The sequence below is a fragment of the Trichosurus vulpecula genome, chromosome 2 (assembly GCF_011100635.1).
Source record: "Trichosurus vulpecula isolate mTriVul1 chromosome 2, mTriVul1.pri, whole genome shotgun sequence".
NCBI lineage: Eukaryota > Metazoa > Chordata > Mammalia > Diprotodontia > Phalangeridae > Trichosurus > Trichosurus vulpecula.
Genome location: NC_050574.1, coordinates 374,988,071 through 375,007,026, shown reverse-complemented (window position 1 = coordinate 375,007,026; position 18,956 = coordinate 374,988,071). Strand labels below are relative to the sequence as shown.

Below are 18,956 nucleotides of genomic sequence, written 5' to 3'. Positions count from 1 at the left end.
GAATGGAATATGTTCCAAAGAGTAAAAGGAGCTCAAGATGCAGAAGGTAACCTACCATGCAAATCTCAGCTAAAGATGTATGTTCAAGAAAAGAGGCATTCAAAACATTCCCAAAAAAAAAAAAAAAAACAAAAACCTAAGGAAGTCATTTGCTTTTCATATCCTCCAGATAAAAGGAGTAGAAGGGTAAACAAATACGACAACCAAGAACAGTACCAACAACAAAATAACAAGAGAGACCATTAAGAGATTTCTTTCTAAATGTACACAAGGACATAGGGGGAAAAGATAGGCAGACAGAAACAGGCTTGAAACATTATGGACTAAACCTCACAACACCCAAAATGGAGATGAATCAATTTTTTTTGTGCGACTATATTATTTAAGTGGGAAGGCAAAGAGAATATTCGCTCTATTCTAATCAAATCAATGGTTAACAAAGAAAGAAAAATAACTTCCATCATCTCTTGGGAAGAAGAAAGCCTAAATGAAAACGCGTGAAGAGGCAAAGGGAGGCATTGAAAAGGGGAGAAACAACCCTTTGATCCAGCAATGCCACTAACTAGGTCTGTATCTCAAAGAGATCTTAAAAAATAGAAAAAGACCTCTACGTACAAAAATATTTATAGCAGCTCTTTTTGTGGTGGCAAAGAATTAGAAACTGAGGGGGATGCTCATCAATTAGGGAATGGCTGAACAAGTTGTGGTATATGAATGCAATGGAATACTGTGTCGTAAGGAATGACAGGCAGGCAGATTTCAGAAAAAAACAGTGGTTATTATGCTGATGGTTTATCATTAAGAAAATAATCAACATAATAACCAAAACATCCCAAACAACATAATAATCTCGTGAAATACAGAGAAAGCACAACACTCATGCTGAAATAATAGTAATAATTATTATTAACAATAGCTAGAATTTATAATCTAGTATGTGACAGGCACTATGCTAAGCGCTTTACAAATCTCTCATTTGGTTCTTACGAGAGCCCTGGATTATATGTACTATTATTAACTCCATTTTACAGCTAAGAAAACAGAGGCAAACAGAAGTTAAGTAACTTACTCAGCGTCACACAAGCTAGTAAGCATCTAAAGTCACATTTTAATTCAAGTCTTCCTGACTCTAGGGCCACTGTACTACCTACCTACAAAAACTCCTACAAAGTTAGGCGTAGAGGGACCTTTTGTTAATAGCATAAAAAGTATCCATCTAAAACAAAAAGCAAGCATCATATTGCAATGGAGATATCCTAATAAATACGGGAGTAAAGTAAATATGCCTAATGTAAGGCCAACCAGTAAGTGAAAGATCTTTCCCACCCATTGAATAGGCCTCAGGTGGGGCCAACAAAGGGAGGCCGGATTAGAGGCAGGCCCACACCCCTTCACTAACTAGGGGTGAGGCCCAGTGAAAGGGCATGAAGCCCTCAGGGCCCTGAGGAGAGTTGCTAAGACCAGAGCCAATGGTATGTGCACTGAGTTCTAGTCAATCAGAGGCCAGCTAGGATTGTATAAAAAGAGAGCACAGAACTGAGAGCAGCAGGATTCAGAAGCAGACATCAAGAGGACACTGAAGGGAAATCTCATTCCAAATAACTACAAAATACAGAAAGTATCTGGGGATCAATCTACCAAAGCACACAAAATATGTGTATAGCTTCAACTACAAATTGCTCCGTAAAGAAATAATGAACACCTTCAATCACTGGAGAAATATTCAGTGCTCATGACTGAACCATACCAATATGATGAAAATGATAATACTAGCAACGTTAATTTATGTCTTTAATGTCATATCAAATTCTCAAAAGTGTACTTCACAATAATCGATAAAATAACAGAAAATAACGAAAATGGGTAGGAAAAAGGGAGAAATAGAACTTTCAGAACTTATAATAAAAATCAGCAGCCTTTTTAAAACCATCAGATAGTGGTTAAAAAACAGAGAATTAGATCAATGCAATAGACTACACAAGGGAAAAACAGAAACAATGGAACTCAGTATCCCAGTGTTCAATAAACTAGAAAACAAATTACTTGGGAGAGAATTCCATACATCCCCAAAATTGCTGAGAAAACTGAAGAGCATTCTGATAGAAATGAAGCTTAAACCAACATTTTACATCATATTTCAGAATATATTCTAAATGGATACATGACCTTAATCATACTATTGAAAAAAAATAAGAGCATAGCATATACCTCTTAAAGTTATGGGCAGGAGATATAGTCTTACCCAAACAAGAGAAAGAAGCGAATACACAAGATAAAATAAATAACTTTGATTACCTTAAGCTGAAAAGCTTCTACAAAAGTAAAAATTAATGCACATAGATTAGAAGTGATCAAATTGGGGGAAAAAAATCTTTGTATCAAATTTCTCTGATAAAGGTTTGGTATCCATAACATATAAACAATTATATACATACACACACCCATATACACATGTATACACATATATCAAAAGGTCTGTAAACTATTAACAATCACATGAAAAAATGTTCAGAAACTCTTATAAGAGAAATGCAATCCAAACATTCCTCATATTTTACTTCCTACTCTGCAAATTTGCAAAAATGACAAAAAGATGGCAATAGTCAGAGAGGTTATGTGAAGTTAGGTACACTGCTGAATTGTTCGTAGAGCTGTGAATTGATAAAAAACATTTTGTAAAATATTTTGGAATTATGCAAAGAAAGTAACTAAAATATCCATATTCTTTAACTCGGAGATTCCATTACTCAGCTTATTCCCCAAGGAAGCTACTAATAAGAAGAAAGTTCATATATACACCAAAATATTTAAAGCAGCACTCTTTGGGACAGTAAAGAATTGGAAATAGAGTAGATGCCTGATGACTAGGGAATGGCTACACAAATTGTCGGTACATCAATGTAATGGAAATACATTCACATTACTATGCCATAAGAAACGATGAGTTCTGTAATGAATACAGAAGCATAGAAATATCTAGTTGAACAGATGCAGAGTGAAGTATGTACAGCCAATGATTATAACAATGTAAATGGAAAGAAACACATACACAAATCAAAGCTGAATACTGCAGAATTATAAAGAAGTATGATTTGAAAGAAAGGACAGGAGAAAATACTCCCACTCCATCCCTTTGTGGAGGTGAGAAGTCCACAACTATTGCACCCCGCACATATTTTCAGAGTTTTTTGACATATCAATGAGTAAGTAAATGTTTTTCTTTTCTTTTTCTTTTAAAGAAGTACAACTGATTATATGGGATGTCCCTCTAAAAGAAGGTAGAGGAGAGTTACTCGCTGAAACTGGTAATGTAACAAAAGACGTCAATAAAAACATTTTTAAAAATTACACATTTCATTTTTTAAAATCTCACTGGGAAAATTTATGTCTTTCAGGAACTTTTTTAACAAGGAGACAAAAATTTCTTGTTTTGTATTGTACTTGTATGAGATTGGAATGTATTTTCAGTAAATCAAAGTGAAGCGTTCAGGTGGGATTAAAATTGCACACTCTTACCTTCCATCTGCATAATCTGCATCTGCACCTCCCCACCAGACTTCTGAATCATCATCTTCTGCATCCGCAGAATCAACGTTGTCATTTTCATCAGCTAATGGGCAACAAACAAACTCTACACCGCGGAACTTGTCAATTCCACAAGGCAGCAACATACCATAGTTATGCAGATTCATGCTCTTTTCACTACAAGTCTAAAAAAAAATTTAAAGAGTAAGAGGAACAAAGAAAAAAATGTTAAATATTGACATAACCAATGAAGTATGACCAATAGAGAGATAAGTTTCAGTAAGAATATCCCAAATACAAAAACTATATTATTAGAATAGATAAATATGGAAGGTGTCATTTACAAAATAACACTTTAAGAAAGGAATTCACCATAGGCTTTCTATGAGAATGAGTTCCCTTTAATTTTTTAACTGGGAGGATTATAGTTCCAGCTATGACACAAACTAGTTGTGTCACTATTCTGGGTCTCAGTTCTCTTATCCATAAAATGAGGAGACTGGAGAAGGGGTTCTTAACCTTTTTTGTGTCATGGACCCCTCTGTTAGGTTAGTAAAGACTATGGACCTCTTCTCAGATTAATGTTTTTAAACACAAAAAATAAAATACATAGGATTACAAAGAAAATCAATTACATTGCAACAGTTATCAAAATAATATGTATTTTGAAAAAGTTCAAGGACACTAGGTTTAGAATTCCTAGACTAGATGACCTCTAGGACCCCATCTAACTTTAATATTTCATAAGTCTATGATTTAAAAAATATCAATTTGCATATGTCTTTACAGAGCTACTGCAGAAAACAGTTTCAATGAGATATTGAAGGGAAAAAAACCCCTATTCACAAGGACTCTAAAATGGTATTTATTTGATTTTTTTATGAATAACCGTAACTTTTCTACTATCATTGTTTTTTCCCACCAAAAAATCTGTTTTTGGAATCTTTTCTTCCATAAATATTTAAATGAACAGAGAAGCAATAACACTGAGAATGAAGTAGCAGTACTGAGAGTTGGAGAAGCTTTATTCAATGACTCAGAGCTAAAGTACTGCTCCACGTGTTAAGAGTGGTACATATGTATACGTTGTAAAAGGCACATATGTGACGAGTGTCAGCTTCACTCAGTAAGTGAGATTAGAGAATTATGAAAACTCCATCTGCATCTACCACTCCAATCTTGCACAGGTCATGTACTCTGTTGTTTCAAATTAATACACCTCAAAGGATTGGCTCAAAAGCAAAAGTGATGGAAATTTAAGGAATATAAATCTTCTAGTTGTTACAAGTTGGAGGTCACAGTGACAGTGAACTATCTATGAGATTACACCTTACACCCTTCAAATGGTTTTTAACCTATAACCTTCTTATGCCAGAATATCTGCCATCTTTGTACTCTGAAAGCATCTCCTAGGACACCTACAAGGTAGCAATAATTCAGTAAAGGAGGCAAAATAAACATTTTGAGTTTGTTTCTAATTTCCTGGTAATCAACTTCAATTTTTGGTTAGAGAACATCAAAAAATTACTTTGAAAAGGCATAACTTAGCATAAATTAAGCATACATAGTAGGCATCTTACTATAACTATATAACTTATTATAAATTAAATGACCACACTTGAGTACCAGCACAAAATTTCACCATCCCATTAAAATATAGGGTTTTTGTTTATGAGATGAAAAAAAAATTTAATGCAGATATAATCTTGCTTCAAAGAGAGTGGAAAAGTGTAATTTTACAGAAAGAGAAAGAACTTATTAGTCTAATCCAAGAAAAAAGCACTAGGGATACAATGAAAAAAAGAAAAAAAAAAGAGTTTGACTTCAAGGTGCTTATAATCTAAACTAAGTGCATACAATCTGTAAAGAGATAAATATAACCAGTACTTTGAAGTGAAGAGAAATAATCCGGAGGGCCATGAATAGTAAGTGATATATGAACTGAGTCTTTAAAGAAGGTAGGAATTCTCTTTTACAGAGGGACTTCTGGAGCATGATTCAATGATTAAAATAAACTGGCTACAATTAAAAGTGTTTTACCATTTATCAAGGAAGAAGGTTCTGCAAGGTAGAAATGGCAGCAGAAAGTATGATGAGTAACATATTATCATAAACTACCCATTCTTTCATTGGGTTAGTGACAACTCAACAAAAGATCTGTTCACAGTATTTTTCCACTGAGGAAGTCTGTTGAGGCAGGATGGTAGCATGGTATCATATATTGAAATTTTAACTCATAACTAAAAAATTAGGTTCAAATCTGGACTGCCCTCAATGGTCTGAAAACAGGAGCTGACTGATCTCAATTTATTAAAAGACAGCTCTACTATCCCAGCAAAAATGTGGTAATTAAAGGTACTTTAAAAGATTAACAGGAGAAGTAAAAACTTGAAAAAATATTTTAAATCATTAAGCTTAGAAAGCGATAGTAAATTTCAGATTATAGCTTTTATTTTAAATATAGATATATATATATACACACATATATATGTATATCACTTTAGATATGCAATGCAACAAATTAATCATGTTCAATTTTCCACAAATTATTTACTATCCATGGGAATTTAAAAATCTAGCTATTTCCTCCGAATATTTTCTAGAATGTCATTAGATAGGTATCACATATATACACATATATGTACACATGTATGCCCACACATATATATATTAACATGCCAAACAAATCTTACAACTTGCAGAGAAAAAAATCACACATTTTTACCTCTTTTGCAACAGTATGCCAGTGGAGATGAGTTTCACATAGATCCATCCTTTCTTGGTGCAAGAATTTGCATTTGTCTGGCACTAAAAGAGCATCACTTACAAACTCACCAACTGAAAAAAAGCAAAATAAAAGCTTAATTGGACACTGTAGCAAGTTTTTGAACTGAAGAGCTACAAAGGTTGGAAGAAATTGAGGGACTGCTCTGTCTTCTGACTTTAGGCAGCTGACTGGATAAGAACACAAAAGATAACTATTTTCTAAATAATCATTCTACATTATCATCTGCTAAGTTTGTTCCATTTTTACCACCTCATTAGAAAAAAATATTCTTAATGGCCCTACTGACATTTTTGCTACTTTTTATCCTTTTTTAAAGCCTGTCCCTCAAATAACACTAAAGATTTTTATGATTGGAATAATGATCCTCTGTGTCAAGTGTTCCAAGTAGCCTTTCCTTCCTACAAAGGAACTAAAAATGAACTCTACTTCACCTAGGAATTGTGCATTCTTTTTATGATTTTTTTTTCCTGGATGGATTTGAACCCTTTTTAGTTCAAAAGTAATTATGTAAAACACCACTCAACTATAAAACAAACTGCCATTCACCTAACATGGGAAAGTAAATACTGTTCCTGATGGATTTATACTGGAAAAGATGAAAAAGATAAGGCCTTATCTGTGCTTAGTGTCAACTGCTATTGCAACAGAATGAGGAAATAATAGTTGTACCCAGCCCTAAGCTGTGATTAGGGAAACTTGAAACTTGAGGTAAAATCTTTTGGGATTATAATTTGATATCGTTCTGAGTTTTGATTTCAGGTATGATTTTTGAATCGTCATTGAGCCAATGAATCCACCATTTAAGGGAAATGCCATGTGCTTCTTAAAGGGAGTGTGATCTGAGAACTGCTATAGGTACGTTTGTGCATGGAAAGGTTGAGACGAAAACTCTGAATGAATGGTGGCAGGATCTTCTTGACTCAGTTTCTCCACTGTGCTATTTCCTTTCTGAACAGGAAATTTTCCCACCTGGCTAATTCTGAACCTGGCTATAATACAACATAAACAATGTTGAACTTTGTTGCAGATTGGCTGCTCTAAAATAAAGGTCAACTATGATTCTTACTGGGAATCAAACAAAGCTAAGGAAGCTTTATCTTGTTATGCTTATGTCAATTCAGTCTGTGCCTTTGAAGGGACAATCTCAATACTGTTATAAACATGTCCTTTCCTTCTCTCATAGAAATTTCTATAACAACTCCAGGTGAATTGTAAAGATTTGGTTATATTCACACATACATACACATACAGTATATACATACATACACACATACATATATAAACTTGTAATACTCAATATTTGAGTTACTATAATAGGATGCAAGAATAAAAGATACTACTGTTTTTAATTTTCTATTTTGTACTTATGATTACTGACAATTATATATTCATGCAGAAGAGATTTAGTTCTTAAAATATCTTTTTCTTTCTGAATATATATAATAGACCTACACATTATATATGTGTATATACACACATGGATAATATATACATGCTATATATATGCATGTATATGTGTATGTATGTGTGTATACGTATATACATACATCCATACACATACAATCTCAAAGTGGGGACAGGAAATAAGGACAAAGATGTGATATGACAAAACGTAAAAGTTTTAAATGTTAATGGGAATACACTTCACTCTGAGAAAGCAACATGATTACCTGGTGTATGTGTGTGGCTTTCAAATGTTTCTATTAAGAACAATGACAGGACAAGTTAGCTCCACAAGGTTTGAATTGGTTTTCGCCACATGAAATAGTTACTGGAAGCCTAAATGTAAGAGGTTTTATTAGGCCTTATTAAATTGTATTACTAGGAGAACATCACTCCAGAGATGCCCTGGGAACAAGGCTTATTCCAAAATTTCCAAGGGAAAATGTTTCCAAAGATCAGATGGCTACACAGGACACCCAAGATCCAAGATGAAAATGTTTCTGATTAATGGAGTTTTAATCTGTAACTTGATTTAATTTACAAATGCAGTCTGCTTAACTAGATTTGTTTGATGTATGAGATTATGACTCCACTTAACTAAGTCTGTTCAACTTTTATGACATTGAAGGTAACATGGATTATAAATCTGTCTTTTTAAAAACTATTTTGTGATACTCATGGCCATATGTGTTCTCTCAATGTCTGGGAAAATCTCCCAGTATTGACTAGTGTATTTGTTTCCTGGTACAAGTCTAAGTCCCCTGAACTACAACCTCTGATATTTACTCATTCTGATCCCTCTGACTATGAGTTACCACCAATACAAGCCCAAGGAGATACCTTCCTAGTGATTTGGGTTATTTTAATGAACTTCCTTTGAAACCTTAACCTGGCTCTCTGCTTCTGTATGAGACCTAGGGAACAGTTTACCACCAATCTGGACCCTACACCTTCTTATAGAAATTCTATCAAGATTTAGATAAGATGGGCAGTGAAGGGAATGCCTCCACTGACTGGGAGTATTTAATGAACTTTCTCTGAAATCTTAACATAGCTCTCTACTTCTGTAATTGAGCTTCCTTCTAGTACAGGAATATTGGGCTTTTAAAAATCCAAAAGGAGAGAAACTGTGGGAAAAAACTGAATTGCATTGTTTGAACCTAGCCCTTGCTGCTTAGAGACCAAGTTATGTTACTACTCACCCCTTCAACCCCTCCAAAAAAAGTACTTCCTGGGGATCCAAAGACTGATGCAAGGAAGGTAAGGAGTTCTTCCAGCTATGCATCTCAATAAACCTACATGCCTCTATGCTGGCCAGTCAGCAGTTGCTTACTTGTTCCTTTGTTTGAAAATTATGCCATGTGTAACTCAGAGATTTGGGGGAGGGGGCCACCTATTCTGGCTCTCTTCTCTGCCACACAACTTAATACACTTCTTTCTAAAACTTTTTTCTGGGTTTATTCTTAACTGACACCAGCCATGTATTAGGACACAGAGATATGGCAAACAAATGTAAAAAATGGAAAAAGGCAATTAATATGTCCTTTACAAACCATAAAACAATAAAATAGTTATTGGTCCAACAACCACAAACAAAAGCTACAGACCCAAATGGAGACTTAACAATGAAATCCTAAATAATGATTAAGTCAAAGAACATATCATGGAAATAATTTATAATTATTTGAACAGAAATGATGATGAAACAATACACCAAAATTTCTAGGTTTGCAGTAAAGCAGTCCTGAGGATGAAAATAATATCCTTATAAATATATATTAACAAAATACAAATAAAGAGGATTAATGAACTTGTATGAATTAATGAACATTAACGAATATGTATGTTAAAAAATTAGAAAGCCAATAAATAAACAAGTCTAAAATAAGAACAAAAGAAGAGATGTTAATCATTGGAGGAGAAATAGATAAATTGGAAAAAAAAAATTTAAACATAAATATGGTAAATAAAACAAAAACCCTGTTTGTAGAAAAGATTAATGAAACGGATAAACCCTTAGTTAACTTCATTAAAAAGAAGATGGCAAGAAAAAACAAATACAATAGCAAATAAGCACGGTGAAAACAATAAAAAAGGACAAAATAAAAATAGTCAGAATAAATTATGCACAGTTACAAACCAAAAAAATTGAGAATACAATAGAAGTAGAAGAACACTTTCAAAAATACAAAATCCTCACATTATCAGATTAAGGACCTTATATAACCCAAACTCAGAAAAAGAAAAATAATCAGTTGTAATGGATCTGACCAGTTACCGGCCCTGGAAACTGTCCTATCCCCCTTTGAACTTTCCCCTGAACTCTCCTTGAATTTTCCCACATGGTCAGGTCTCTGGTATTCGCCTGAGGCATCTACCCATCTCAGTAACCCTCTCAACCCTTCACTGGCCTAACCCTACATTGACCTATGGCCAATCTCCCAATTCTCTATTACCCCTAACCTAGCCCAGTCCTGAGTTGGTTACCTCTAGATTGCCTCTGGCTACTTCCCACCCTGATCCTATCTAGACCCCATTCTCCCCCAGCCACCAGTCCTAATCTTTCACCTCTCGGTCATGCCAGTCTACTGACCACTCCCATCCAGCTCTTCCCTTCTCACAGTCACCCCAGCCTAATGGCCACTCTCATCCAGATCTTTTTCCTATAAAAAGAGTTAGTCTTGTCTACCATGGATTTTTAGAAACACACCCAGCCTGACCTGTGTTCTAATAAACCTTGTTTTTGGCTGAAATAAGGCTTGGGTGGAATTCATTCGAGGTAGGACATGTGTGTCATTATTTCAAGGTCCCAGCAGCCCTAAACCTCAACAGAACCATCAAAGAAAAAATTCTAGTCCTGATGGATTCAAAGGAGAATTCTATCAAACTTTTATAGAAAAATTACTGTCCATGCTTCACAAATTATTCTTAAATACTGAGAAAGTGCCCTACCAGAAGCCTTTTACAAGGCAAATAATCCTAATACCTAAACAAGGTAAAGATAAAACACGTTAGAAATACACTTGACACTGAAATTCAGGTATCAAGGGCAATTTATTATTATTGAGGAATCCAAAGGAATTGGTAAAGGTTCCTGGCCAGGGGCAGACTCCACCCTTCTTTAGGAAGAGGGAATAGGGAATACAGGAGTGAGACCAGCTTTATTCTGTTAGACTGAAGCAGATTGATTCACCATCCGCTCAGTACCTCCCTTCAGAGAATGGATTGGTCTACTCTCTTCTGGGTTACAATCTTCCCTATATGCCCCTCATATACAACTCCTTGGTATGTTCCCCTCCTCCCAACATATGCCCCATGTTTGAAAATGGCAGAAAACGCCTCCTGTGGGTGTGTAAGGTAATGGTCAATTAGCCAATTAAGCATGTGTGGGAACCATTTGACCCAGTTTTCTCTTCAACCCTGACCGTTATCTGGCTGGTTTAGGCCAGTTTTGCCTATATCCAGAGTTTGTGGTTTTCAGAAAGCCACTAGCTATTCTCTCATTGGTTGGGTACATCTACCTTAGTTAATTTTTATTCCCTTCTTTGTTCAAGCTTACACTTCATTAATTATTCCGTGGAACTTAATTAACTCTTCTGTGGAAATCTAACTTTCCCTAACTTACCAATCTCTCACACACAGAAGGAAAACTATAGGTTAATGTCATTGATGAATACTGACTCAAAAAAAAAAAAGAAGCCCTTCAAAGAGGATACAGCATTATTTGTCCAAGAAACCATTCATTATGTGTGTGATTCATTCATTCATTCATTCATTCATTCATTCAAGTGTGATTTACGCCAGGGGTGCCTGGATAGTTCAACATTAAGAAAAAAAATCAACACAATTAATTAAAATAACTAAAACCCAAACTTCCAAAATCACACAATCATCTCAATAAATACAGAAAAAGCCTCTGACAAAGTACAAAAAGCATTTGTCTAAAACCAAAAGTAAGCATCATAGACAACAGGGATACCTTTTCCAGTAAAGATGGGAATAAAGACAAGATTCCTAATCTTTCCACTATTATTTGATATATTTCTGGAAATGTTAGTAACAGTAAGACAAGAGAAGAAATTAAAAGCATAATGAAAGGTAAAGAAGAGAGAAAACTATCTCTATTTGATGAAAGAATGGTATTGTGAGAAACGTGAACGCTCTAGAAAGAACCATACTCCTTAAAGCCAGGAAAGCTCCTATTTTATATTACATTCCTGTGAATGGGTAACTCCCTAAAGGGGCACACTTGCTAAGGCTAACACAAGGCTATTTATTTCCTGTTCCTGATTCAAATTTCCCCTCCTGTTCCCCACTGGCTGGATGCAACTTCCTGAACCGTCTATTCCATGTTTTTCTCCTAGATCTGTTCCCTTCCCTTGTCATGGATCACATGTACATTTAAATTGTCTTGCTCCGCCCTGGGGGTATGTTGGATAATATTAAACAGCTGGTTAAGCATGCATACAAGCTTCTGGTCTTTTACTTGATCAGAAGCCTGGTTCTGCTAGGTCAGAGCTCCAGTTAGAAGCAGTCACCTCTGACTTATATCCTGTTATAACTCTTGTGGAAACAGAACTCCTCCTTCTGTTTCTCACAGTATATTTGGAAAATTATAGAGAATCAGCAGAGATATTGAAATAATTAGTAGCATCAGCAAAGTTGCAGGCTACAAAATGTTCAAAAATCAAAATCAAGCAACAAAGTGGAGTAGACATTTTCTCTGATTCCCACTCCTTCTCAAGCCCCTGCAAAATAGAAATTACGCACCCAAAATACAGTGACTTCAGTTGTCTCCATGGTCAAGGACACCCAGAAACCAAAAGAACATTTTATAAAAATTCATTAATGCTTACCAACCCTGAACTCACCATACACTCCTATGCAGACTTGCAAGCTACTGGCAACGAGGCTACACTAGTAAACCCAAGGACACAACACAGGTTTACAACAAAACCCACCCCCACACCTGGGTCCCTGGTCTTGCGTCCCCCTTATCCAGTGCTTCCAGTGAAGATCCCAACTCCAGACTGAAGAAATTTGCACCGGCTCTGAGAGATGGCTAGGAGGCTACAGCCTCTCTAAAGCAAAAACCAAAAGGTTCGGGGGAGGGAGGGGTTGGCAGAGGACACCGAAATTAGCAAAGATTTTGGGAAGAAGAAAATTTAAAGATGCTGAAAACAAACATATAAATCAATGAGATAAACAGTAACAACATTAGGAAATATGGTGTAGTAAATGAGTTCAGGCATCTATGGATAAACAAAGGAAAGTGACCCAACACCTGATGAGACAGAAGACCCTGTCGAATTTGTGGAGAACATGGAGCCACAACATGCTATTCCTGAGTGGTTCAAATGATAAGTGAGAAATGAAAAAAAAAATAAAGAGCAGAATTGATGGACTACACAGAGAAAATAATAATGAACAGAACAGAAAAAGCGGAATCTGTAATGACCAGCCCCACCAAAGAAACAAAAGAGGATGGGAGATTTTGAATATAAATTCACAGAAGGGAGGACAATCTAGAAGAGAAGCAAAAACCAAGAATATTAAATGAATATGCTCATTACCCAAACAAAAGATACTGATTATGCATACAGGATGCCTACAGACAATTTTTAATAATCAGTGACACAGTGGATGGTGCACTGGGCTTGGAATCAGGAAGACATCTTCTTAAGTTCAAATCCAGGCTCAGACACTTGGCTGTGTGACACCGGGCAAGTCACTTAACCCCCTCTGCCTCAGTTCCTCATCTGTAAAATTAGCTAGAGAAGGAAATGGCAAACTGCTATAGTATCTTTGCCAAGAAAACCTCAAATTGGGTCACAAAGTTGGACATGATTTAAACAACTCAACAGCACCAAATTAAATGAACTCCCAAAGAGGGGTAGGGGTCCGGGTGGGAGAGAATAGATAGATTTACAAGTGAATTCTATCAAATATTTAAAGAAAAATTCACTCCAATATTACATTAAATGTTTGCAAAACTATGAAAAGAAAACTTCCAATTTTTTCCTATGCTTTTGCTATAAAGCAGAGAAAGAAAACCACAGACCAATATCTCTAATAAACACAGACTCAAAAAATTTAAGTAAAACCTAAGCAAATAGGCTACAACTTATTTTAAAAGATCATATAATATGAACATATTGGATTTAAACTAGGAATTCATAAAGAAGACTATAAAAATAGCAAACCATATTAAAACATGAAGAATAAAAACTCACTGATTATATCAATAGATGCTGAAAACATTTTCTGTCAAAATCTACTTATTAATGTAAAAAAGCATAAGAATAAAAGAACTGATCCTTAATGTAGTGACTAATATCCATGATAATAAAAAGCCAGCACTACATGTAATAGGCCTTTCAAATAAAATCTGGGGTAAAGCAAGGATGCCCATTATCATCACTCTATTTAACAGGATGCTAGAAATGCTAAGTTTAGTAATAAGGCAAGAAAGAGAAACCAATGGAATAAACATAGGCAGAACAAAACTGTCTCTGCAAAAGATATGAATCCTAGAGACAATTAAAAAGACTAATCGCAGCAATAATCTCAGTAAAGCTGAAGGACAGAAAATAATTCCATATAAATCATCAGTATTCCTGTATACTACCAACAAAACCCAACAGGAAGAAAGAGGAGAAATTCCACTTGATATAGAATCTATAAAATATTTGGGCTTATATATATCAAGATACACATGAGAAATACATGAATACAACTACAAAACACTTTACTGAAATAAAGATAGAACTAATTAATTACAGATGGAAAACTTCAATTCTACCTAAATTAAGTTACTTATTTAGTATCATACCAATCAAATTACCAAAACATTACTTTATAGATCTAGAAAAATTATAACAGAATTCTTCTGTAGGAACAGATTTCAAACTATACCACAAAGTAGTAATCATCAAGATGATTTAGTACTGGTTACAAAATAGGGCAGTCAACTACAGGGAGTTCGGATTTGTTCATTTTTGTACCTCCAACAGGTCAGGACCCAAGATCCTTTTAGCCATAAGCCCTGTTTACTGGAGACTGTGATGGCCTGGAGACTCCTTGAATAGCCCTGGAGCAGAACATCTACAGGCTGATAGCTGTCTTTTTGAATGGTAAATGGAACTTGATTTTTTATTTAATGAATCATTTTTCTATTTGGCACTATTTTTCTTACTATCTAGAGTTTTTCAGGATAGCCATATTTGGCTAACATCTTTCACCACGCCGACAACAATGGGAGAATGTTGAAAATAAAGGAAGAAAATGCTATGAACAACAGAATTTTTAAACTGGACATAAACATTAAATGATAATATTATAAACAGCAGCTCTTGATGAACATACTAATACACTACTAAAAGACCTAAACCGTATCAGTAGTGACATGTGGACTACAAAGATATAGGAAACAGTCAAGTAACTGAGTTTAAAGCCAGGGTCTGCTACTTGATATGTGTGTGACCCAAGTCAAGTTATGTAATCTCTCTGAGCTTTAGTTTCCTCATTTGTAAATGAGGGAGCTGGAATAGAGGACCTCTGAGGCTCCTTCCCTGCAGATCTAAAGTTATAATCAATGAGTAAATAATTTACAGCGAAATGAAGTTCAGCTCACAAGTTCTTCTCAGAAAAGGCAATAAAGGAGATTGAAAAGTTAGCATTAGCACACATTACTCATTAAGAACACAAAGGAAAAATGATTACCATGAGAGAATAATTGCAGCTTACTTGCTATCATCTGTAGGAGGCGATGAACAAGATTAAAGTATTTATTTACAAGTCAACAAATATTTATTGAGGGCCACCTATTTCCCAGATATTGTGATAAATGCTGGAAATATAGAAGGTCAATAGAAAGATAGTGTTGGCCCTCAAGGAGTTTATATTATGAAAGGAAGATGGGACGAAAAAAGGTTTGGAGGCGAGTATGAGCAGAGGGGTAGAATACCCCTAGAATAGAAGGCAGCAGAGTCGGAAATAATCATGTCTGGGTGGGTACTTCCTCAAATAGGAGTCCCTCAGAGGAAATCTATAAAGACAGTGATGATATCTTTCAAGATAGTCAGTTATAGCCTTTAAGAAAGTTAATCAGTCAAGTACTTAGTATGCCCTAGGCATTGTGCTAAGATTCTGAAATTACAAAGAAAGGCAAAAAGACAGTTGCTGCCCTCACATTCTAATGTGGAAGAAAACATATAAACAGCTGACAGGGGTGGGGAACCTGCAGCCTAGAGGTCACATGTGGCCCTCTAGGCACTCAAGTGCTGCCTAGGTCCTCAAGTGTGGCCCTCTGACCGAATCTAAACTTCACAGACCAAATCCCCAAGCATTTGGGAAGCTAGAGGGCCATATGTGGCCTCGAGGTCACAGGTTCCCCACCCCTGGCACATGATATAGGTAGTATAAATGGAAGGTATCCTATGAGGGAAGGCATTAACACTGGAGTCTGGAAGGGCAAAAGTTTTGAGAGATAAGGTAATGGACATGTTGAGTTTAAGATGTCTAGGGGACAAGACAGTTTGTCCAACAGGCAGATGGAGATGTGAGACTGGGATCAGCAAGGAGGTACGGGCTGAATAAGGAGATTTAAGAATCATCAGTACAGAGATGATAACAGAATCCACTGGAACTGATAGGAATAAGGCTGGGAAGGTGGGTTGGAGCTAGAGTGTAAAGGGATTTAAATTCCAACAGAGGTGTATATATTTGATCTTGAAAGTAATAAAGAAGTCCTGGGAGGAACTGAATAAGCCGATCTGCACTTTAGAAGTCAGTTTGGCAGCTGTATGAAGTCTAGACTGGAGAGAGAAAAGACTTGAGGCAGAAATAGACCAACTAGGAGGCTACTTCAATAGTCCAGAGAAGCAATGATAAGAACCAGTTAATAGAGAATGAAATAAATGAAAGCAAAGGCAATTTTTTTACACTATGCACTCAAATACAGATATAAATAGAAAAGCAAAGATAGTCCTCGACTAAGAAGTTTATTTTCTCATGGACAATACAACATATATAAGTGAGGGAGGCTAAAGGAGAATAGATTGGCACCTCATCCAGAAATAATGGCAGAGTATTTGGTCATGCATCATGGTTCCAAAATGGGAAGCAAGGCATTAAAGGGTAGTCCTGAAGCAGCAAGGTGGTTGGACAGACTAGAAGATAAGGTGGAAAAGTGGACACTAAAGTATTAAAGCATTGAGCACGGGCCTTCCTGAAATAGTAGATGTGAAAGATGTTGGGGAGAAAGAGATGCCAAGATCTGGCAACTGAATAGAAACGTGGGGTAAGTTAAAGGAAGGAGCTGAGGCTGACTACAAGGTCATGAACAAGGGTGAATATAAGAATGGTAGTACCCCTGAAAAAATAGAGAAATTCCAAAGGTTAGATTTTGTAGGGGAAAGATAAATTTTGTTTTTGACAGGATGAATTTGGGATGTACACAAAAACCTCACTGTTTGTGGCTGAATAAACCAATTTGAATCTTGGGGAATAAATGGTCACAAGACCAGAAGTTTCATTCTGAAGAAATAGAAAACGACTGTAAGGTATGATTGAATTTTGTTTCCACAGAGATCATATGAAAATATGATTTGAAGCCATACTGGTGGCTAATTGTAAGAGTTTGGCCACTTGAAAATCAGCATATCTAAAAAGCAGAATCCTTTTTGTTCTAAGAAGGTCTGTTCCTGTATCTCAAACTGTCAGGCCAGGTGTCAATCACAAAAGAATAAGATTGAATCCAGACTCAGTATTAGATAATGGGTCTTTTATCATTGATATCATAGGTTTGAATCTCCAAACCCATGCTTTTGTCAATTCTCTTTAGCAATTGAGAGGGATCCTTTCTCATGCTATCTGATGCAGACAAACAGAAAGGAAACTAAAAATATAAAGAAAGTGGTGTATATGGATGAGAAGGGAGGGGTGAATTGAGGTGTGGAGGTGAAAAGATGTAATCAAGGGGTGGGGGTTTAGTGAACCTTGAAATGCTGACCAATGGGGTTCAAGGTGTGAAATTTGAATCTGGAGGAAATAAAAGAGGTTTGTAAGTAACTTGAGGTGTGCTTGTGCCATCAGAGAGGCCAAGTCATCCCATCAAATAATGATGTGAAATGAAAACGTTTTTTTCTAAACTCACACATGGCCAGGTAAAATTCTTGGTATTTCTAACAGGACCACTACCATATGAATTTATCTAAATCAGAAATAATAAGGTAAGTGCAAACTGAAACAACTTTGAGGTCCTATCTCATGAACCATCAAATCTGAAAAGGTCAACGCTGGAGGAGTTGTGAAAAGACAAGTACTTTAAAAAAATTAGAACAGTGAATTAGTCTAGCCATTCTGGAGATACGTGGAATTATATGTAACTAGCATTCCAAAATCCATTGGTATGGGACTCTTAGCTCATTGGTGGAGATCAGTGCCCCACATCTGTGTGAAGGGCAGGGCAGACTTGGGGAAAGCAGGAGAGAAAAGAGATTCAGTCTCTTAACCTTCTTTGGGTCTCTTGAATCTCTTCAGGTGCTTCTGGCTTCCAGTTTTAAGAGAGAAAAAAATGGACAAGGACAACCCTCACTTCAGGTGGCTAAAGGAAGAAAAAACTCAGGAAGAAGCTGACATGAGAGAAACTGATAGTCTCCATCATGTGCCTATCCTCAGTTAGAGACTTCAGGGAATTTGTATGGTATATGTTCTCATATGTATACTTTCTCTGATTTCTGTTTTGCTGTTGATTTGGTTAAATGGAGTTTCTTTGCTGTCTGCTGGCCACATGTGTGTTCACTGTGAAACTTGTATTTGGTGGGAAGGAAGTCAAGCCTTGGATATAAAGCTTAGGGCCCTTCTTTCTCCATTAATGAATAAAAACCAGAAGCTTAGCTTGAACCATAAAATCACATCTCCTAGACTAATAATATATAAGGGAGCAGATAAATATAATTCTAGCCTAGCATTGCTCTTTCTCTGAGGAAACCTCCTGCTTCTCCTCCTGGCAGGAAATAAAGTTTCCTTTGGAGAAGAGTGCAGGGAGAAGAGGCTGTTCTGCAACCCCTCAAACCATACAATGGTACATTCCAGCTATAAACAGGGAACAGTTTTTGCTACATATATAATCTACCCTTTGATGCAGTAATACCACTCTTAAGCATGTACCCCAAGAAAATCAATGGGAGAAAGAAAA

The 18,956-nt window shown here is 36.0% G+C and overlaps 1 protein-coding gene across 2 annotated transcripts in view; it reads right to left on the bottom strand.

Annotated features, from left to right (window-relative positions):
- The window catches only part of LOC118835857 (amyloid beta precursor protein), a 178,875-nt gene that overhangs the window by 98,811 nt on the left and 61,108 nt on the right, over positions 1–18,956 (bottom strand). For both annotated transcript variants that reach the window (XM_036743138.1, XM_036743137.1), the window contains exons 4-5: positions 6,251–6,363; positions 3,517–3,710 (exon numbers count right to left, since the gene is read on the bottom strand). In XM_036743138.1, the coding sequence (XP_036599033.1) occupies positions 3,517–3,710; positions 6,251–6,363 (307 nt within the window). The remainder of the gene's footprint in view (positions 1–3,516; positions 3,711–6,250; positions 6,364–18,956) is intronic.